The sequence below is a fragment of the Halichoeres trimaculatus genome, unplaced genomic scaffold (assembly GCF_033239565.1).
Source record: "Halichoeres trimaculatus isolate MK-OKI-2021-1 unplaced genomic scaffold, fHalTri1.1 fHalTri1_scaffold_23, whole genome shotgun sequence".
NCBI lineage: Eukaryota > Metazoa > Chordata > Actinopteri > Labriformes > Labridae > Halichoeres > Halichoeres trimaculatus.
The window spans coordinates 6,856,354-6,878,552 of record NW_027437201.1 but is presented as its reverse complement, the minus strand read 5'-3'; the positions used below and the strand labels follow the sequence as shown (position 1 = coordinate 6,878,552).

The 22,199-nt window shown below is 39.0% G+C and overlaps 1 protein-coding gene across 1 annotated transcript; it reads right to left on the bottom strand.

Moving 5' to 3' along the window:
- Positions 1-760: 760 nt before the first annotated feature.
- LOC141785193 (ATP-citrate synthase-like) lies at positions 761-21,826 on the bottom strand. The gene is made up of 28 exons (XM_074663359.1): positions 21,655-21,826; positions 15,614-15,795; positions 14,930-15,052; positions 13,026-13,088; positions 12,554-12,744; positions 11,773-11,852; positions 11,391-11,521; positions 11,154-11,272; positions 10,931-11,067; positions 10,557-10,618; positions 10,329-10,446; positions 10,036-10,190; positions 8,543-8,636; positions 6,143-6,284; positions 5,595-5,763; positions 5,402-5,506; positions 5,101-5,297; positions 4,890-4,971; positions 4,658-4,768; positions 4,068-4,195; positions 3,882-3,975; positions 3,589-3,743; positions 3,336-3,486; positions 3,104-3,247; positions 2,798-2,911; positions 2,598-2,680; positions 2,201-2,277; positions 761-2,119 (listed from the first exon to the last, which is right to left on the bottom strand). The coding sequence occupies exons 2-28, from the start codon at positions 15,770-15,772 to the stop codon at positions 2,025-2,027; spliced, it is 3,279 nt and encodes a 1,092-aa protein (XP_074519460.1). The 5' UTR covers positions 15,773-15,795; positions 21,655-21,826; the 3' UTR covers positions 761-2,024.
- Between the last annotated feature and the right edge of the window lie 373 nt (positions 21,827-22,199).

Sequence of the window (22,199 nt, the reverse complement as noted above, 5' to 3'; positions counted from 1 at the left end):
TCAACTTTTTTAAAAGGATGTATCGTCTATGCGCATGCGTGGTGGAGAAATTGTTGGAGATGGGCATTAGAGCCGCAACATCTGAAGGTGTGACGAACATCTGATTGTCGTCATTAACTTATTCCCAAGAACAAATCAGGTCAAATAGTTGCAAGTCATATTGTCTATTGATGTATTTATATCTGTAAAACAGGAACGCGCCGTTAATGGTTATGGAATCACATAATAGACACATTTTTTTGTTTGTTTTATTAAATTTATTTTAATAATGACATTACTTTTAACCATCTTAATTTTTGTTTTTCTTTTTAACCCGTTCAGTCCCACAGGCAATACATGTCGCAATTTGTTTTAAAACTTCTGGAATCTCTTTACGGGCTATTTTGACTTTGGGAAACTAATACAAGTTTTTAAAAAATATATGATAAAAGAATGATAATTCTAAAATTTTCAATAATAGATTATAATAATAGATTATAAAATACTATTAATAATATTACAAATAATATATATTTAAAATCATGTTATGTAACAAGAAAGGTTCAAGAAATGAAATTCGTGCACTTTTTCTCTAGGGACAAAATAGCAAATAATTTTTCTATATAGAAATGTATGAAATGATGAAAGATGGTATTGGCTTGCTTTAGACAGAAGAAACCTTTAACAAGTTAATGAAGAGGCAGAAGAGTTGCAGGTATAAATAAAATAACCAGTCAAATCCCTTTTTTTAACACAGGTACACATAATACACTTCAGCAAATGAGAAGTAAAACTATGTTCTTTATTAATATACTACATTATGACAGCATATTACAAAAGACAAAAGCATTTTTTCACAGTTAAATAAAAACAGCAAAGATGAAAACAAAAAAACAGCAGGCGGTACAGTGAGCAGTTACAAGGTGTTTTTCGAGTGTAGCATCAAGCCTTCATTCGTCTTACATAACGGACACCTATTTTGTGCAATCATTCCCCCAAATTAAGCAAATCCCATAGCCTCTCATTGCATGATGCTGTCAAAGACTCATTGGGTTCATTCAAGTGTTTTGTCCCTCCACTTTAGATGCATCAGAATTTTCTGTCACAATTATTCAGAAAACCACTACAAGTAATTCAAGTCATCTTCAGTGAAAGACTGAAAACTGCATCTTATTTGAAGAGACTGATGACTGTCATTGACTTGTTCAACAAAAAGGCAATGGTGGAATAACTATAATTACCATGTGTTCACTGAATTCCTCCTTTCCATTTCAACTCCTTTTTTCAGATGATATAGAACCACTGGACCCTTTTTTCACTTTAAACAAGGACAATGTACACCTAAAAATAACTTTGGTATATTATAATCTGACAAACATTGTTTTGTTCTAGTGAAAGTGAGAACATAAAAATTATAACGGATATTAGATCTAGTGTTCCAACTAAGGTGCAATACTCAGAAAGTCAAAAAGCATCTCCTTGGCTGCTTTCTCATGGCATAAAACAGGCAAATTTTGATTAAAACAAATCTCTCTAATTGATTTAAGTTGTATAAAAAAGATGTTACGACAGTATATTGCTTGGGTTGAAAACATTTCATTTAAGCAGGGGTTTAACTGTTAAGGTTCTGATGCAGGAGGGATTTAAATCCGAACTCGTACCGACTATAGAAAACCAACTTCTGTGCACTTTTTGTAAGTAGGTTTTGATTTTGTGCTTCTATAGCTACTGCTCGTTTTTGCATTGGTTTGGTTCTTCATTTAAGTTACACCATAGACTTTAAATAAGTTCACAAACAGTATCTGAAAACAAACTTCCCCTTTTTAATCCGTAAGAGCTAAATTAAAAAGTCGTACCTAGATCCCTTGGACAGTACTTCCAGACAGTTTACCTCCATGTTACAGAATCATCCTATCCCATTTGTTTTCCAAGGCAGCTGATGTTAAAACTCAAGAGTTCAAATCAATTATAAGTTAGTGAGATGTGTAAATGCTGCCTGACCCATGTGAGCAGTAACTTCATAAAGTGTGTCCTGCTTCAGGTGATTACATGGACATGTGTTCAGGAAGCACGTAGGAGATGTCATCCCATGGGTGGCGATACAAACCCTGCTTCAGCCTCTTCTGGTCCAGGTAATGTCCTGTTGTGAGACAGACACAAGAGCTAGTTTTAGTACTCTGAGGGTATCGAATCATGACAGTGTCAGCTGACTGTAACTCACCAATGAAGCCCATGCTACGACCAAGCACAAAGATCCCGTTTAGCGCGCCAATCTCCACAAACTCATCCGCCTCATCTCTAGAAAGAGGGAGAAACTGGACGGTGAGTCGTTGACACATGTCATGCACATTTTGACTGAGGGTTATCAACCTACTGTGATGTTGCTATAAACAGTAAATTACTTTTAAATCTATTTGTTAAAACTCTATCATTCAGTGGATATCTCTAAACATAGGCGGTGTTTTCACTGCTAATTTAAATTTATTTAACCTCTTTATCTGCTTTAATATGTCTCAGTTTTCATACAGTATACTTTTTAATACAGAAAAGTATAAAATCTTACTCAATCTATGTAGATAGGATTTCCATGGTTCCACATAACAGTATGATTTTCTTACCGTGTGAAGCCTCCACACGTCCTCAAAAGGTCCACAAAGGCAACACCAATAAAACCATCTACGTTAAGAATCAGGTTGGGTTTCTAAAAATGAGGCAGAAACATCGATTTTGTCATTTAGCCAGCTGTGCCTGAGGAAAGTTCTGGATGCTGTACAGAAAGATAACACACCAAAACAGTGGGAATTTGTCAGACAGATACCTTTGAGGTGGTGATTTTCTCTACATCCAGAGCATAGTCTAGAAGCTGGGTGGAGGTGAAGTGCTGCTTCACAAAGTCCTTCAGAATCTGCACCCTCATGTCTGGGTTGTTGATCTGAAGATAGAAAAAATGTGTAAAATGATCTGACTTTGAGAGTTGCAACCCAATATAAGATAAGATCTCGAGAGCAGTTTTCATTTATAAGCTAAGAAACGAATCAAGCAGAAAACTGTTTGTGTTAAAGCTCTAAATCCATGCGGGAAAAGTTCTTCTTTAGATAGTGATACTCGCAAAAGAGCCACTTACTGATTTCACCCTGTGTCCGATGCCCATAATAAGCTTTCCATCCTTTTTCATCTTGTTGACAAACTCCATGGGCAGCATACCGCTGTCAAACGCTTTGCTAAACTGTTTTGCAGCAGCATCTAGAGCACCTCCAAAACGATCCCCCTGGAATTAAAAACAAGTCCTGTGTCTAATAGGCAGTAAAACACAGCAGGAGGTCTTTATTTTTAAGGTGTGTATGAGCAGTACTGACGATGGTGAGCAGTCCAGACGTGAGGCTGGAGATGAGGTCTTTTCCTGCTCGAGCACAGACGATGGTGTTATGAGCGCCAGACACAGCAGGCCCATGATCAGCTGTCACCATCAGACACATCTCAATGAAGTGACAAGCATAACGCGGCAACCTGATGAAAACACAGGCAGAGTATTCCACTTTTAATACAACAGACAAAAGAAGGAATGAACCCTGACTTGTTCTGGTTAACATCTGTTGTCATCATACTAACCTGCGCTGGAACCAAAGCAAACCCAGGACTCCACCTAGACCCATCTCCTCCTTAAACACCTCAGTGATGGGCATGCCAGCATAGATGAGCTCCTGGCCTCGCTCATCACAGATGCTTGTCATGAATGAAGCTGGTTTACGGATCAAGCCCAACTCCTGCAGGAAATTCATTTTAAGACAAGTTTTAACACAGAAGTTGTAAACAGTGTTGGGGAAGGGAAAAGAAGTGATGTCATTTCAACTGTTGTCCAACAGAGGGCACCAACAGGCTTCGACAAGTCTGATAGTTCTTACCCTGGCCCAAGAGTAGTCCATTGGTACCGTAGGTGGAGGAACCTCCTGGGCAGGGACGATGGTTCCATTGGCCACCAGGTCATCATAGACAGTCCTGTTTTACCATTAAACACAAAATCAGTGAAAAAACAAACAAACACAACCCTTAAACAAACTCTTGATGTGTTTATGTGACGAATGTCTCACTTGATGACATCTCCAAGCTCGTCAAAACTCTTTGGTACGTAAGCTCCAGCGTCCCTCAGGGCCTGGTTCTTTGCCACTGCTGTTTCTGAAGCCTGGTTTGCACAAGCCCCTGCATGGCCAAACTGGACCTGAAGATGGGAGAATAACAAGTTGAGTTAAATCATCTGTTCAGGGAGCACTTAAGCTGAGCCTTCTTCTCTTTGTCCTCAGGGGTAGAAAGAGTCAGAAGGTCTCAGACTTAGCTCTTATTAAATTTTCAGCACTTATATGGATGTTGTTGAAGGTTAGTTGAAGTATTTTGTTACAGCAGTTAATTGTGATTTGTTGGCGTGATTATTCTACACTACCTTAAATTAAAAATATATATATTTATCCTGCACTTAATGGCAGCACCTGCAGCCAAATAACTTGTAGCACAGTTATTGCATTAACTAGGTTTTCCTTCTGTCTTAATTATTTACTGTGTTGTACGTCACTTCGGACAAAAGCGTCTGCTAAGTGAAACTGTAGAGCTGTAGAAATCAATCGTCTGAGGTTAAAAAAAAAAAACGTCCCAAAGCAGTTTTTTTTTAAATCAGGGGAGAACAAACCTCTGAAGCAAACATGGTGGCACAGGTCCCGATACACCAACACACCACAGGCTTGGTTATCCTGCCCTCTCTGATGCCTTGGCAGATCTTGTACTCCTCTGTGCCGCCAATCTAGAAAAAGTAGACAGACTTATTTAATGTGTACATATAATACACTAAACAAAATGAAGAGAAATATAAAATTAATCTAGCTTTTGAAACAAAACCAAAAAAATAGGTGTTCTGTTCCCACCTCTCCTAGCACCACTATCATCTTGATATCTGGAGTGTCCTGATATCGGAGGACGTGGTCCATGAAGGTAGAGCCTGGATATCTATACAAGGAAGACAAAACACGAAAAATTTTCACAGCAACATGTTTGAAAAGAGGAGATTTAACTGACTTAAAAAGTTACACAGTCAGTCATAGCAAATGAACTATTTAACTAAACTGATGTACGTACCTGTCTCCTCCAATGGCCACCCCTTCATACACGCCGTCTGTAGTACGGGAGATGATGTTGTTCAGCTCGTTGGACATACCCCCGGAGCGCGACACATACGCCACACTACCAGGACGATACAGTTTGGAAGCTAAGATGTTGTCAAGCATGCCACCAGTGTTTCCGATCTTAAAACAGCCGGGCTTGATGCCGCCGACCTGGGAGATGGAAGATAACAGATGTCACACAAACCTCCTTGAAAAATAAAATTTTCCACATTCCCACTTTGACAAAGACATATTTAGAAGACACGACAGCATACCGTAGCAGGGCCGATGATTGTAACACCTCTCTCATCAGCCAGCTTGATCATCCGCCTCGTCTGAGCTTCGGGAATGCCTTCAGCGATGATGGCGATGGTGTGGATCTAAAAATGAAAACAAAGCCTGAAGCTGTGCCTCACGCCGACCTGCAGTGACATACTGAAAACCAAGCTTCCCTTTCTGTCTTTGTACCTGAGGGTGCTGCATGACCTCCATTGTGCTGTCGAAAGCTGAGCGTAGTGAAGCGAAGCTGATCAGGACGTCCACCTCTGGGTGCTTCTTCATGGCATCAGCCATGTTTTTGTATACTGGCACCAGGATCTCTTTGTGGCCCCAGTAAAACTTCTGCTTATGATCCCCACTGGGCAGCACAGGAACAGATTAACAACAGAAGAATGTCATTACAGCAAAACACCACCCTTAATGTTAAATTTCACACTCTGTTTTTTAAATTCCTGGATCTAACATTCCTTATGTGACAAGTTTCTTTGGAAAAAAAATAATCCAATATATTTCAGACATAAATCTTGGGCTTTTTTCTTCTAAGAGTAACAGAGTGAGCTGACTGCCAGGTTAGTGTATGGTCAGACTGTGGAAATTCAAGGGGAACATGTTCAGTGACTAAACAAATTTGATATAATAAATAAACATAGAATGAGCACATTAAAAAGCTGAATATAAAGGATTTATTTCAGCATTATGAGCGCCGTCTCTGTAAAGATGCTGCTGTAGGAACCTACGTGAAGGGGTAGACCATGGCTGCCACAGAGGGTTCGTCCCGAGAGCAAACGTAGTCAAAATCCAACATGCCTTGTACTGCGCGTGTCTGCATGCCCCACACGATGGCCTTGGTGTTTTTTCTGAAGAGCATGGTGGCTTTGGCTGCAGGAACAAGAAGAAACAGAGGGAGGAGAGTCAGAGCTTGACAGAGAAATAATCACAGGCCAGTGAGGAGGGATCAGCAGGTTCAGGAAAGGAGCAGGAATGAGGATGGTGACAGAGAGCGCAGAGCGACCTCACTGTAAGGACGGAAGCACTGGAGGAAGACTAAAGAAACTCCTTACAACGCAATTCACAAGCTGCGCACTTTCCTCTAGACATTCTTACTTATTCTGTACAGTTACTCTGTCCACCTGCTGGACACACCAATAGAAAAGTGGTCTCCTGATAAATCTAGACGGCTCTAGGGGGTCAAACTTTTTGAAGCTAGGTTAAGAAGTCCTCTATTCCAGTGGTCCCCAAACCCCGGGCTGCGGACCGGTGCCAGTCTGTGGGTCAATTGGCACATAAAAAATACCCAACTTACATTATCTCAGTTTGATTTATTATCTGATTATGAACAATGTTTTATTTTGAAAAACAACTGGATTCTCTCCGTTTATGACTCATTCTTGATGCCAAATCCCCAAGCTAGCAAAATGGACAAAAAACAAACATCTTTGGAAAGTTTCTTAGGCAGGGTAAAAGAGCCAGTGAGGAGACAGAAGAAGAGCCGGTCCGTTAAAATACTGTCTGACATTAAACTGGCGCAAAAAAAGGTTGGGGACCGCTACTTTAATATGTTTCATTTAAAGCTCCTGTGAGGAAGTCTAAGCTTGTGTAGATTTTGGCGCCCCCTGTGGACAAAGTAGAACCTGTTATCTCATCCCTGATTCCTCTAAAAAGTCAACCTTATCATTTATCACTATCATTAAAGCAAGGCTGTTGTGGTATCACGCTGGAGGTTTCAGGTAATAAAAATACTTCATAAAGTAAATCGACCCCTCAATTGTGGTTTGTCTGCTTTCGTATATCATATTTTGGCATTTGAATTGATTTAAGTCAGTTTACGAAACAGCTTAAGAACTCCTTACAGTAGCTTTAAAAATCTTAAGCCCTGTTACCCATTGCACCAAAGAAATAACACAAGCTCGACTGGAACACATCGCCCCCGAGTGCTGATCATGCAGCCGCCTATTAGTAAAACAACCAACACGAAGCAGAAACCCAGTCCTTGCGCAGAAAAATAGTCTGTTGAGTTTGACATCTAGCACAGCACATTAGTTAGTCAAAGCATCAAAGCATCTCTTGTTAATTAAACCACAATCTTGCAACACATTTGCTCCAGTCCTTCAAAAACACGCCTCTCTGTCCAGAACCATATAACACATCTCCATTTAGGTGAGTGTGTGAGATGCAAAAAGCAGGACATACTTTAGAAAAACACAAGCAGACAAAAAAAGGGAAGGCAGGTGGGCATGGACAGAGGGTGGAGAGGGCAGGAAGACGAGATTTTCACACCCTTCCATACCTCCGCTGCAGCCTGAAGAGGCTTGCGCTTCTGTGACCCATGGGGACAGGAACACAAAATAGGACAAAATGAGCACCAAAAAGAAAAGGAGAAAAGAATGAGTGCATCTTTATTTCATTGATTACACAGATTTTCAATGCAATGATCGCGTCAATCACTCTGTAAAAAGCACACCAGAGGAAAGCCCATGCAAAGCTGAGCTGCGATAGAGCATGCCTTTAATGTGCTGCTGTAAAGGAAGAATTGAAGTGAAGTTTATCAAGTTATAACCAGAACATCATAACAATCTTCAGATTATAAATACTTAAATGTCTTCTTTTTTTTTTATAAAAGTCTTTCATAGTTTCGACAGCAGCTCTTTTAACTTAATAAAGAAGTCTCTCAACAGGAAGAGAACACATAAATCCTCTTATTAGACTGCTCAGGAGTCACATCCCTATCAACATCAGGAGGATGAGAGAAAAGAAGAGAAAAGATCAAACAGTTTTTGTGAGGGCAGCTGACCGCAAAGTGGGAGTGGCACACCTGTAACTTACCTTTCCAATCAGCTGTGACCACATTCTTCAGAGGCCACAGTATAGAATGAAGAGAGTCTTAGAGAAACAAGCGTGAAAAAGACGAGGGTGAGTGGACAGTTTGTGCAGCAAAACAACGAAAGGAGGAGGAGGAGGAGGACGTGGAGGAGAGAAGGACAGGAAATAAAATTAAATGCAAAACAGCAGTGATTGCATTTGCAGGGAGAGAAATAAAGAGGCATAGGGAGAAGAGGAATGAAAAAGCAGAAGTGTATGAGCACAAATGGAGTCTGGCTGATAAGCAGAGGAGAGGAGAGCGCTGCGGAGGGAGTTACCTGCAGGCAAACCTCCTTTACTCTTCTTGGCTGGGGTGACGTCATTTGATGTTCGGGGCTCAGAGAATGAAGCAGTTCTTGTTGTAGCTGGAGTCTGCTCGGACAGAGAGAGGCATTTTTGACTTTAAACTCTTTCCCTTTAAGAAATTTACTGTACTGTGAAATTTTACCGTATGCACAGCTTTATAATCCAAAAATGCATCAATTAGGATGTGTATGTGATACCTCTTTGGTAAGAAGTTTTCTTTAAATGATGACAACTGAAAGTGTATTTAACAGTAGTGCTGGACGATTAATCGAATAGACGCCACAATCGCAAATTGAGAATGTGTAATTATGCAACTGCACAAAGGGCTGCAATGCAGTTTAAATGGCTAAACTTCAATAAATAGCATTTATTGTTATTTCAATTATGTACAACAAATGAGGATCTATACCAGGGGTAGCCAACCTGTGGCTCGTGATCCATTCATAAAAAAATATATATAGTTATGAGTAGTGGTATCTTACTATCTTAATAGTATCTTAACTATATATATATATTTATATATATATATATATATATATATATATATATATATATATATATATATATATATATATATATATATATATATGCATATGGATGCCAATGTTGGGATCAGTTGGGATTGATATTTAAGTTTCAGTTTCTCTTCTCTAGTACGAATTGAAACACACAAACGCAGTAAATCTCGCTTTAAAAATTGGAAATGTATTGATTTCTTATTTTGTCATTTCGTTTATGTGTGAGCGGAAGTGTGTTTGCAAGACCACATGCATGACATGGCTCTCTGTCGTACCACGGTCATTTTTGTGGTCATTACCTTAGGCTTTCAAATTTATAGAGAAGATAAAAACTAAACTTAACCACAGAATCTAAAATATTAGGAAAGCAGCATTTGAAATAGAAATTAGAGTTTTTAATAAAGAAATACATATTTCCCAACTACCAATAATCTCTGCATTTTCTTTTATAGCAAAGCATGTAGACTCATTATTATTCACTATAACTGCAAATCGCAGTATTGTCCAAAATAATCCCAATCGGACAATCAAACTGGGTGATAGCACTATTTAACTGTCTTGGGACAACTTTATGAGACAGTGAACAAAAGAGCAGATTAGCTAGCATGGAGCACGCTTTGATTAACCTATAAGAAAGGAAGAGTCTGATCTATAGCCTTCGATTTTCCTTGTTCCACACCAAATGAGGTCAAGCATCCATAAAGGCCAAAAGTTCAATTAAAAAGATATGAGCACATACACTCCATAAAAGAATAACTTTAACAGCTGAACAACAGAGCGACTGAAACAAGCTCCAAAGTCCAAACTTTTCAATGCTGTTTGAACATGTCTGAGTGAAGTGTAGGCAACACCTTTCTCTGACTCAGTGTACAGTTATTCTAGTTTTCCCACTGTTATAGCTTACATTGCTCTATTTCTTTATATGTTAATGTTGTGAATGAAAGTACCGCTGCACTATTGCTGGCGTTGAGGAGGAAGTTAGCTGTATGAGCATCCATTGGCGGCTGGTTCGGAATTGGTCGGTGGCCCAGAGCCATTCCAACAATGGCCGTCATGTGAGTCTCAGTACCAAACACATGGATGGGGATACCTGTGGTCTTCCCTGCAGACAGAAAGTCACATTTAAAGAGAAGAAATGCACAATTCCATCAATTCAAGCCTTACATACTACAGCTATGATGCCTTTCTCTACTTCTCTGACTGAGTACTTTATCATGGCTCTAAATCTCAAATTGCTTACCAACTTCTCCCATCACCCTCAGGCCCTCCTGGTAGTTGGGACCTCCACGCCGAACAAAGATGGTGACTTCATGCTCTTTCAGGGGGCCTTGGTAGTCTTTGATAGCTCTTACAATGCCCTGAGGAGAGACACAGACAAGTCATTTATTAATATCTATAAGAGCCTGAAGAAGCATGGTAAACTGATGTATTAAGCTCTTTATTGTGTTTATAAATAAATGTGTTTCACCTTAAATGTGGCTGCTACATTAGTGAAGTTGGCAATGCTTCCTCCAATGATCAGCACTTTCCCTTTAGGAGACAGAGAAGGTGATATTAGACAGAGTGAAACTCGACACCACTCTAACACAGTCTGACTACAGCTACAGTTTAGTACTGGCGACATATAAACAGTAAACTGTTGTAGTATGTATCAAACTAAAGATGGACTCAGATCTGACATGGAATTCAACACAGGCAGGTAAAGAAGTCCCATTTCCATCATAATGTGAGGCCTGTTCCAGAGGCTGCTCCGGTTACTCTGCTCACTTTCACCTCTGACCTACTTTTTCCACCCAGAAGAGGAGCTCATTGACTTTATAATGAAGTGTTGGTTTCACCCACCTTCAGGATGTTTCTCCCGTGTCATGAGAGAGAGGATGGTTTTAGCGTAATCGTAGGTCTGCTGTTCGCTAGGTGCTCCAGAGTATTCGCCGTAGTTGGCCAGTTCATCTACACCGCCAAGGTCACAGATGGTGTCACTAAGGAGGAAAGAGGATGCTAATGAACATACTGGCTGAAAAGGGTTGATACTACAACAAATGATAGTTATGAACCAGTGGGGTACCTGTAGACTACTGAAGCTCCTCCTCCTGCCACCATGGTCCAGATCCGTCCTCGAGGGTTCAGTAAAGTCAGCTTCAGACTGGCACCACTCTTTGCATCCAGATCAGCGATGTATGCCTCCTGTGAAGGAGAAAGACCAGGCAGGTCAGAGGGGGTATGTACTGAACCGAGGGTGTAGATTGAACAAACGCATATGTAAACACATCTATAGATCTAAATAAAGTAGATCAGGCCCCACCTCTGGGTATGCTTCTCTGCCAAAAGGTGGAGGAAACTCCACATCCCCCCATTTCGCCTTGCAGATGTAATCTGCAGTGGCATCAATCTTCGCTGCCATGTCGAGGACGTATACTCCATCTTTGGTGACGACTGGTGAAATGAGAGATTTATCTTGATCAACAGTTTGGTCACAGAAGAGCACATCAACAGCTACTTTATGATGCCCAAAAATTAGTAGCATTTATGTCTAAACGATGATGACACCAGGAACTGTTTATGCACACAACAAAATGCAGATTTTTCTTGATACAGAATCAAAGGGGATCATGATTCTGTGAGTATAGAGCAGTAGAAGAAGAACGTGCAGATTGATGGCTCATATTGCAGAAAAAGAAAAATACCTAGAGGGTTGATCTCAAGATAGGTGAAGTAGAGGTCTTCGTATAAGTTGAAGAGGCCAACTATAAAACTGGCAAGGACTCTGTGAGAAGAAAAAACAAACTGTAGATTAAAACAAACGTGAAATGTGATGAACAAATCTTACAAGAAACTAAAACGAAAAATTCTGTTATCTTAAATACGTGTAGAGGTTTTTTGGATGCCTTTTTTAACACTTAAATTAACTTGTTGCACTGCAGTGGGTCATGGGTATTAAAATGCATCCATGCAAAAACTTAGGACTCGAAATCTTTCTTTCCAAAACATGCAGCAAAGTGCTTCCTGTTGCAACAGAGACAGCAGTAATGAAATAAACCACAATGAATAATAGTTAAACTCCAGTGGGAGTGACTGTGGGAAACTAGTCTCCAAAGGCCAAATTATACAGTATAAATGAGATCAGCACGGCCTCTGCACTCTGGGAATGGTATCTGGATGATTCAGAGCAGGGTGAAACACAACATTCAAGGTTACACAATCCAAACTTAAGACAGATGGCCTTACTGACTCTCCCACGTAGTCATTGAAAAAAAAAAAGACACTGAAGTGAATCCAAACAAGATTTTTTACTGCCAAAACTTTGCCTTTATCTTTTTTTTATTTCCTGGTTTTAATCTTTATGTTTCTATAGTTTTGATGACAAACCATCCTTTCGTCCTGTTCTTTCTTACCAAACTTAACTTGATAAAAATCTTCCCTTGATGATAAAACAACATCACTTAATGAGTAAAAATGTGCCCGTACTCTTTCTTATCATCAGAAACGTTGACGAGGAGCTGCTCTGTGACCTGGTCCTCACTCAGCTTGGAATCCACCGGTACCATCAGCCTCAGGGCCTTGGCGTCTACGTCTCCCACCTCCACCCCTCCTTCATGGTGGAAGAGCACATAGTCGCCTTCACGGGTGGCGTATATACAGACGTAAAACTCCTCCTCCTAGATAGAGATATAAAAAAAATTAATGATAAAGGGATGTAGAGGTTGAGAAAAGACTGGCGAGTAGTTTCAGAAATAGACCACAAGCTGATTCAGTTCCTTATTTCAGCTAAACCAAGAGATGATTTCATTCGGCTGACCTTCTGTTTTCTTTTCAGCACAGGTTTAAACACACTTAGTCTGCATCTATGATTAAAAGCTACACCTATTTAAATACATGGCTTTGGAAAATGTTAAACAGGGTGTGAGACATTAAAACTTCTTAAACCAGCATACGTCACCTGGGTGTGAGGAACAAAAGGCTCAATAAGGAAGTTCTTCAGCACACCCTTTGCCTTCCCCACCTGTTGAAGACAAACAATGCATGTCATAAAGCATGCTACTGAAACACACATGGAGATCAGAAGTGAATAGAACAGAATAGAAGGAAATGATTGGCAGAGGTGGAGTCCTGGGTTTAACTCATTACATCTTATTACTGCAAGACTTTTTAAACTCTCATATTCATTCTTAAACATAAAGCACTTCAACCAACTCATATCCTGCCAGGAAGCATAGCGCTGGCCTGTTTGAACCACACCATGTTTGAATGGTGCACCAGAATAGACCAACAGCTTCTGCTTGCATTACACAACCTCTGACCTGGCAGGTCTAAACATATGCTCATGGCTCCGGGCAGTGGACGACACAACAACCTTCTGCTCATAGAAAGCCTGTTCGCTGGAGCTAATGGACGAGAGAGTTCATCTTAAGATACCTAAAGAACAATGTGATGGTCATGTGATCAACTAAAAGCAAAGTCTTTTATTCTGTTTCATTTACTTAACAATTTCCAGTTTTAATCTATTCAAAGATGTATCTTTTTAATCTATTATAGAAATGTGTACTTATATTTCCTTTCTAAACCAATTGCTTTACTAGTGATTACATTTTTTATTTAGTCTTTTTCACTGTTGCATCTTATTCTCTTTTTTTTCCATTTTCATGTTCATATTCATTAACCAGTTTATTATGATGTCTATTTCTTTTAATTTTGTTGATTTACTTTCTTGAGTTTTAGTAACTTATTTTTCCTTTGGTGCTCCCTCGATAAGCTCTTATAATATTGTTGTAAATTTTCTTTTAAAACATTTTCTGTACATACCACACTTTGTGTTTCTCCTGTATCCTTTAAAACAAAGTCTAACTGATTAAGTCTGTTAACCACACCAGACTGTTGGGCTGATTTTTTTATTGTCGTTTAAGCAATGTTGGTATAATTTAGGGATGCACCGATCCAGCTTTTCTGGTTCTGATACTGGTACCAATACCTGGGTTTTGGGTATCGACTGATACTGATACTGATCTGATACCAGTGTTAAATAATAACCTGCATGCCCTACTGTGGGATAAGGCTGGTTATTGTTTATGTAAAAGGCAAAAAATGAGTATATGACTATAACTTTACAACTATAAAATATTTAAATGTTTACCATAAGTTTGGTAAAAACCATGCTTCAGAATGTGCAGAAACTACTGTTCAATTGTAACATTTTTTACCCTGTAGACTGGAAATTCAGCAAAAAAAAAGAAAGTGCACCAGAGGTAACATTCCAAATCAAGTATCCACGAGTGCCAGTAAAAAAAAAAGGCAGAAAACTGGTTGCCTGGATCAGCACCATGGATCAGCTACTTCTTACTCTTCTACTCTTAGGGGCACCGACACAACGATACCTGATACCAGGATCGGTATGGGTGCATCCCTAGAATTATAGCCCAATTTGATGGAATTATGAGTTTTTATTTTTTACATTGCCAGATGTAATGTCAATAAAGTAATGATTAAAAAACTCCATATTTTACGACATCTTACAGTGGCTTGTACATGTAGGGTATTCGATCGACAGCTAGATCTTTAGACACAGGTCATATAGTCTCGAAAACAGCTTTAGGTGGAGATGCAGTAATCCAATCCTGGTTTCAAATATCAGTCTGATATAGACCCAAAAAGGAAAAGCCAGAAGTTGCAAAAACATAATCCTGTCTCATCCTACTATTAACAAATAGAGAATATGGTATTGGGGTTGAGAAAGTAGATCTGTATTCTGTAGTCTCTTCAAATGGATCACTCCACCATCACCTCTGGAAGAAACTGCAAACTGTTTTAGTCTCATCAAGGCAGACAGAAAGTCTAAAACCAACTCACAGTGGTTTCCTTCATAAGGCGGGATTTGAGCCACTCCTGGACACCCTGCAGGTCCAGGTTTATGCCCACCAGCCCGAGCTTCCCACGTCGTTTGATCAGTTGATCTGGCTTTACCACCAGACGCTGCAGATGAAAAAACAGTCATGTATTAGAAATACTAATTAGAAATTATTATGCTTTTAAAAAAACACACAATTCACCTGCATCCGTTTGAAATACCAGGTACACACACAGTGAGTGCACAAACAGAGGAGTGCACATCCTTTTTTTAACTTTGCTTCAAATACTAGAGCGCCTCTCATCTATTCATTAACCAGTTTGGAGTTGAAAATATGCCTCAGATATGTGTGGTATGTTCCTGTGCTGCTAATCTAACTTTGATGTAAAATGAATGCACAATGTGACCTATCCTCCCATAACTATCATGTGAGATGACAGAACTCACTCTGGCACTCTCAAAGTTGAATGCTTTGCTTTTGCTATCCAAAGACGTATTTTACAATCACTGGTTGAATCTAAATACAAAGTCACACGACTCTGATGGTAACAGCATAATGTGCAGCGTACCGTGCAGACACAGTTCCAGCAACATGCAGTTTGTTATCAGCCACATGATTTCAATAAAAGAGGAGTCTCTGGAGCTTTTTGGATCAAGTCAGTCTCATCTCTTTTTTTTTGTTTTACCTCTGTTAGCAGCCAGGGATGCTCCTGTGTGAGGCGGTCCCAGTCCGTCTCTGGCGTGACATTGGCGTAACGGAAGCGGTTCTGCACAGCCGCTGAGGTGCAGATGTATTTGTACAAGAACTCTTTCCCTGTCTGCTCTGAGATGGCTTTCGCCGACATGGCAGGGCTGGAATGGACAGGACCTGAGGGAAACGAAGGAGAAGAAGCATTTCTGTTTACTTTATGTACAAACCAGATAAATTCTGCTTCCTAAAGCCCTGTTAGCAGTGGAGACTTGCAGTATTATGTGATCTAATGTATTTGTGAACATGCTAAGTGGGACACTCAGTAGAATTGATTGATTACACAGTAAAGTGGTTAACAGTCACACAGTAATGATTTACAAAGCCAGAGTGACTGCTCCTTTTCTGAAGGATGACATGTTTTATTAAATAATGTTTCCCTCTTATAGAGCTGAAACGATTCCTCGAATGATTCGAGGTACTCGATAACAAAAAATAATCGAGTAATTTTCTCCGCCTCGAGGAATCGTTTAATTTTAAAAAAGATCAAAGAGTGGTATTTCAAATAGAGCTGAGGCCATATTAAGAGAGTTTTCAGACCTCTCAAGCTACTTCTTATACAAAATAGTAGCTAGCAACAAATCTAGCTTCTTTTCTGGAGTTTGGAGACTAATGGGTCATTCTATGGGTGCCATTTGGGTCCGCAACATTTGATGAGATGTACAAGGCACAAAAAATGTGTGTGTTCACAAATTTTGGAGCTACCATCTTACTGACATACTGTATCAGAAAATTCTATTTCTTAAAGAGAAAAATGTTAATTTGAAAAATAACTGCTCTTTAACTAAACAAAAATGTGTTTTATCCGATTACTCGATTAATCAATGGGATTTTCAGTAGAATACTCGAATACTAAAATATTTGATAGCTGCAGCCCTACCCTCTTAAACACTCTTGCACTCTTCACAGTTTTAAGATTTCCTCAAGGACATGGATACAAACTATGCTCCAACTTCAAAATTTATTTTACTGTCTGCTACATTCATTCACTATTAACTAAAATTGGTGATGGTGAAAATCAAGCAAAAACATCCTCGAGGCATAAAATCATGTCTAAATTTAAGAGAAATCTTTCCACTTTCTCTGTGCTTATTTAATCATTGGTTAGTATCAAAGTCATAATTCATGCAGAAGAATCATCGCTCTGTTTCAGACAGCATAGCCCCACACTGGAAAAAGTGATCATCAAACGTTTAACAGCCAGGATTTTGGATGTGACACACAAGAGAACAGCTAGTTATAGTTTCAAATTGAGAATAAGTCGTAAAATAAATCCTCAATTTGTCTCAAGCGATAAGAATCATTTCCATTGTCACAAACTGATTGTTAGCTAATGATATAATAGACAAAAAAGTGTCCTTTCTTTTACAGTATTAAAGTTAAAACTATGGAATATGTAAATCATTTGCAGTTAGTTTATTTCAATTCCTGCCTTTATTCACTGAGCTAGCCTCAGTCTTTTTTGTAGTTAAAGAAACGTGAAGAAAACAACAACTTTCATTGTGGTGTCAATAAAATCATTTGAATATGTTAAGAAAATCCAAAACTAGTGGTTGACTGTTATCAGATATTTAAAAGCTAATGCTAATGCTAAAACTGTTTCTGTGAGTTGTGTTCTGGGATTTTTTTTCATTTATTCAGAAAGGACAGGACAGTGGATAGTAGGGTTGAACAATTAATCGAATTGAAACCAACATCGCAATGTAACAGTGTGCAATTTTCAAATTGCAAAGGCTGCAATTTAAAAAAATAAAATTGATATTAAGTTTCTTGTATACTGACCTGGAAGGAATATAGTATCTTGTTCTAGTTCCCTCTTAAAACCAGCAAAAGTCAATATGCTATTTTTGTCTGGCAAAAATAGAACATGTCTACAAGGGTTGAAGTAAAATGAGTCCGTCAATAGTCCAGGACTGCAGCTATCGAATATTTTAGTATTAGGGTACTGTAGTTCTACTAGTAGTAGTTCTACTGAAAATCCCATCGATTAATCGAGTAATCGGATAAAATACATTTTTGTTTAGTTAAAGAGAAGTTATTTTTCAAATGAAAATTTTTCTCTTTAAGAAATAGAATTTTCTGATACAGCGTGTCAATAAGAGCACTTGCTTTGGTAGCGCCAAAATTTGTAAACACACTTTGACACATTTTTTGTGCCTTGTACATCTCATCAAATGTTGTGGACCCAAATGGCACCCGTTTCGTAGAATGACCCATTAGTCTCTAAACTCCAGAAAAGAAGCTAGATTTGTTGCTAGATGCTATTTTGTATAAGAGGTAGCTTGAGGGGTCTGAAAACTCTCTTAATATGGCCTCAGCTCTATTTGAAATACATCTCTTTGATCTTTTTTGAAATTAAACGATTCCTCGAGGCGGAGAAAATTACTCGAGTGTTTTTTGTAATCGAGTACCTCGAATCGAGGAATCGTTCAGCTCTACAATATTCTAGTGTGGCTGTAATGATTAAATAAAGATATGATATTAGCATGAATTAATGCATTAACTCATCTAATTTCATCATACCATGTAGACCTGGCCAACAGGAAAAAATTGTTTATATGTTGAGTTTCCTTTGTTGTGTTGGTCATACTATAGAACGGTTTATTGCTTGTGTTTAGTCAACATTGTGGGAGATAAACGTTGTCCCCCAAAAAATCCCTTGCCGCAATACTGGTCCAAAAAAAATCGCAATTAGATTATTTTCCAAAATTGTTTAGCCCTAGTGGTTAGAGCAGGAAAAAGAGAGAACTGGGAGCAATCAAGCAGCAACCTATGGTCAAAAATGAAGGGGCAATGAATGGCTTTGGCAAAAAATGTCTCCTGTTGGAACAGCTTATTTCTCTACAAGATTCACAACATTTACAAGATATTTAGATTATGAGTTTGTCTGATCAGAGGCACAGCTCAGCGGATTGACAGGCGGCCCTATAGCTGTTAGTGTTGCCTCAAAGCCCGCCCCATTTCCAATATCGCTCCCACCCAGACTATCAGCTATAAAACTCTGTGTCAGACACAGACGGGTGACGCCACTGTTATTACTTCCATTTATTATACAGTCTATGGGAGTGACACACGAGAAAGACAATAAGCTTGGATGTAAAAACCTAAGCTAGCTGCTTGAGGACTAGCCTTATTTATTCATTTAACATCTGATAAACACAACAATCAAATTAAGAAAAACTCAATTACTTCAGGCAGATCCAGATCTAGAATATGTGTTTTGCAGATTTTTAATCTAGATTTGGAATTCAGATCATAACCGATATTTGTCAGGAGCCACGTAACAGAATCTATATCAAACATATCAGTGACTGTTTCAGATATTATGTCATCTGCCTGCAGTGTCTTCAGACATTATTTGTATATTTTTAAACCAGTATCATGAGCTCAACCATCAGTCTGTTACGATTATTTCAAGATGATATTTATCAGCCCTACTAATCAATCCATCTGTCTCTAATAGAAATCTGTGTCTGAGAAGGTGATTGCTTGGGATGATGCTTTGTATCTCTGTTTTCATTTCTAAGATAAAATCTATAACTGTTAGTTTTTAAAGCAACCTTTCAGATGAACTCAAAAAGGATTTGTAAGTCTAAGGATAGGCCTGTCACGATAATCAATAAATCGATTAACCGAACGATTAATAAAAACGTCCTCGTAAGTTTGCCAGCCTCGATAAACTGACACGTGCATGCATGTTTGTTTTCCTCCTCTCTTTCGACCAAAGAGGCTGAATGAGAAGATGGCTCACAACGTATATCTTTCCTAACATCGAGGTGCATAGGTTCTATAGCGGATTTAGTGGATTTAGCATCTGTTAAAAATGCGATCTTTGTGGTGAAGACGGGGCTGCTTGCACGTTCTCAAGCCGCCTGCCACAGTCCCAGTGTGGGAATATTTTGTTTATCATCAGAATGAACAAAGTGTGAGCTCGTTAACACCAACGAGCTGATATGTCGCATTTGTTTGAAAATAGTGGCGACGAAGAAGAAGAAGGGGAGGTGCAGCGGAGCCTTGTTCTTTTCGCTCTTACTGAGGCTTTTGGTCTGCAAAGTAAATAGCAATAAAAGCGCCAAATGGTGGGCGCTCAAAGACAGCTACATTGCCAAAGAAATGCAGCCCTTCAATACGATTGAAAGCCAGAAATGTTAAAAATGTTTGACAGACAGTACGGATTGACTGGGAAAAAGTACATGTTACAAACAATTCAAGAACTGTATAAACTCCCTTTTATTTAGGCTATGGCTTTTATTGTTGTTGTTTTTTTGGAGTTTCGTTTTTTTTCTTTAGAGACAGGGTCTATGTTTTATTGTTTTTGATTAGTATTCATTATTTTCATTGACATGTATTTTTTTCTAAAAGAGAGTCCATTTAATTTTCATTGTATTTTTTTCTCTTTCTTGTTTGTTAAATTTATCATATTTTTTGTTTAATTTATTTTATTTAAAAGATCCTGACATTTTAATTACAGTTAAATACTCTTAAAAAATTGTTTTTGATATGGCGTACTCACTTTATTATCTCATTTATCATAATTACATCAATGAAAAAATGGAAAAAATCAAAATAGTATTGACAATAATATTGTTTATCAGCAATAATATTTTGGAAAATTATCAAAATTTGTTATCATGACAGGCCTATCTAAGGATGATTCTTTTTCCCCATCTAAATGTGTCAAATCCAATGAAACATCAAGCTAAGAGTCAAATCCATGTCAGATCTGGAGATAACCTCAAGTACTCAGACAGGTTTATCAGAGACAAATCCAAGATATGCACCACAAAGAGACAAGAAACTATTGTTGTGCTGTTAATATCCACTGAAATACCTCAGCTATCAGTCCCGCAATCTAACACATTTCACAACAACAGTAGTATCTGAGGAAACTGATGCCCCCGAAGAAAGACAACAGGTTGATCTGATGATGTGTACATTCCTGTTTCAAGCACCACCTCATGTTGTCAGACCTGCTCTACCAACCCAGAGCTGCAAAAGTTGCCCAACCAATGCAAACATACACTAATATAGAGTAGGTCAAGTTTCCTTTGGCTCTTCTGGGCAAAGTTTACTGTTGTAATATTAGGAGGCTCAGTGTATTGAAGAGCCCAAACAGCTCCATCTACCTGAACAGTCACAAACCAAACAAAGATAAGAAGTTAGCCTGATAGCATATATCATATCTACTCAGAGCTCTTACAGCTGATAGCATTTATGGTGCTTTTATTCCAGCTTCTGTGTAAGCTGCAGGAACTCCACACATGAGGTCAACCTGCATGGTGCCGCAAAGACATCCTGGGGAGTTTTGCCAGGATTTAGCTTAGCCGGCTATCTTCTCATGCTTTTAGAGGCAGATGTCCGTGTGTTTAGCTTCCCATAATCCATGGATACACTCTATTGTTTGAAGCCAATAAGCCGTGGAATATGTGTCACTGGTAGCAGGCTCAGAAGTTAAAGGAGGCTGGGTTTGGAAGCATCCGCAGCATCACAGGGGCCAGTGAAGGGGGACTCCTCACAGCTAGCATCACTTCTCCCATACTAACTGCTTCATGAATGAAGCCCCTGTACCAGCTACCACACCCACTCCGGACTGTGGCTATGACAAGCTAGGTCACTTCAGCTCTGCTTGTTGTGGGTGAATGAAGAGCAACTTCTTTTTTAAAGTGATGAAAAGCTGTGTTCAAGGGTGTTTAGCCTTCGCTGAATTACCAATATAAAGTATACACTACTTCCCCGGAAGTAGTTAGCACGTTAAATAAATCTAGATTTGCCCGAATTATCTGTATTGACGGACAATAAAATAGGAAGAAATATATTTTTTAACCCTGGCATGATGACAGTGACTGCAGCATCTCACATTCGCTAACATGAGGTTCAGACTGACAGGCTAACTACTGTAGCCTCACGCACACAGCCGCGAGCTAACTCTGCGAGCTAACGTTAGTGTATGAATCTTAAAAAATGAGCCTGGTTTGTTACCTTGTCAAAAGAAGAAGTACCTCCTCAGAGTACAGGAACCGCGTCAGAAAATATATGACACTGCTGTTAAGAGTCACCTCTTCTTGTACCGGAGTCTGCTCCTGCCAGTTGCCACCTCACTCCAGTCCTGTCGCACCATAATCTGGCGACCGATTACACGTCGATGTTAGCGTGTGATTGGTTGAAACTGGGTCATGTGGTGGTGTCAGTGACGCCCACAAGGTTTATTATCAGAGGACCCCCACAGTAAATTAAGATTTTATTATACAATTTTTCCATTTTCTGTCATTAAAAGAATATTTTTGCCCATTTTATTTGTAAATGTGTTTTTAATAAATCAAATGAACAGAATGTTCCCAATAAAGTCGAAAGAAACGCTGGAAGCCACTCTATATTGGAATATTCAATACTGGAGTCCTGTATTTTTTATGCTAAAATCTTTCAGTCGGCAGATTTATAGTTTTGGCGTAAAACTTTCATTCTTGGTTAAAAGTATCCCGAGTTAAATCAAGTTCATTCTTCACATAGGTCCACTAAAAACTTCA

Coding starts and splice junctions, on each gene's coding strand:
- LOC141785193 (XM_074663359.1), bottom strand. CDS start 15,772: ATGTCGGCGAAAGCCATCTCAGAGCAGACAGGGAAAGAGTTCTTGTAC. Junction 11,068..11,153: donor GGAGCTTCAGTAGTCTACAG/GTACCCCACTGG, acceptor TTTCCTCCTTAG/TGACACCATCTGTGACCTTG. Junction 6,285..8,542: donor TAAAGGAGGTTTGCCTGCAG/GTAACTCCCTCC, acceptor TTGTTCCTGCAG/CCAAAGCCACCATGCTCTTC.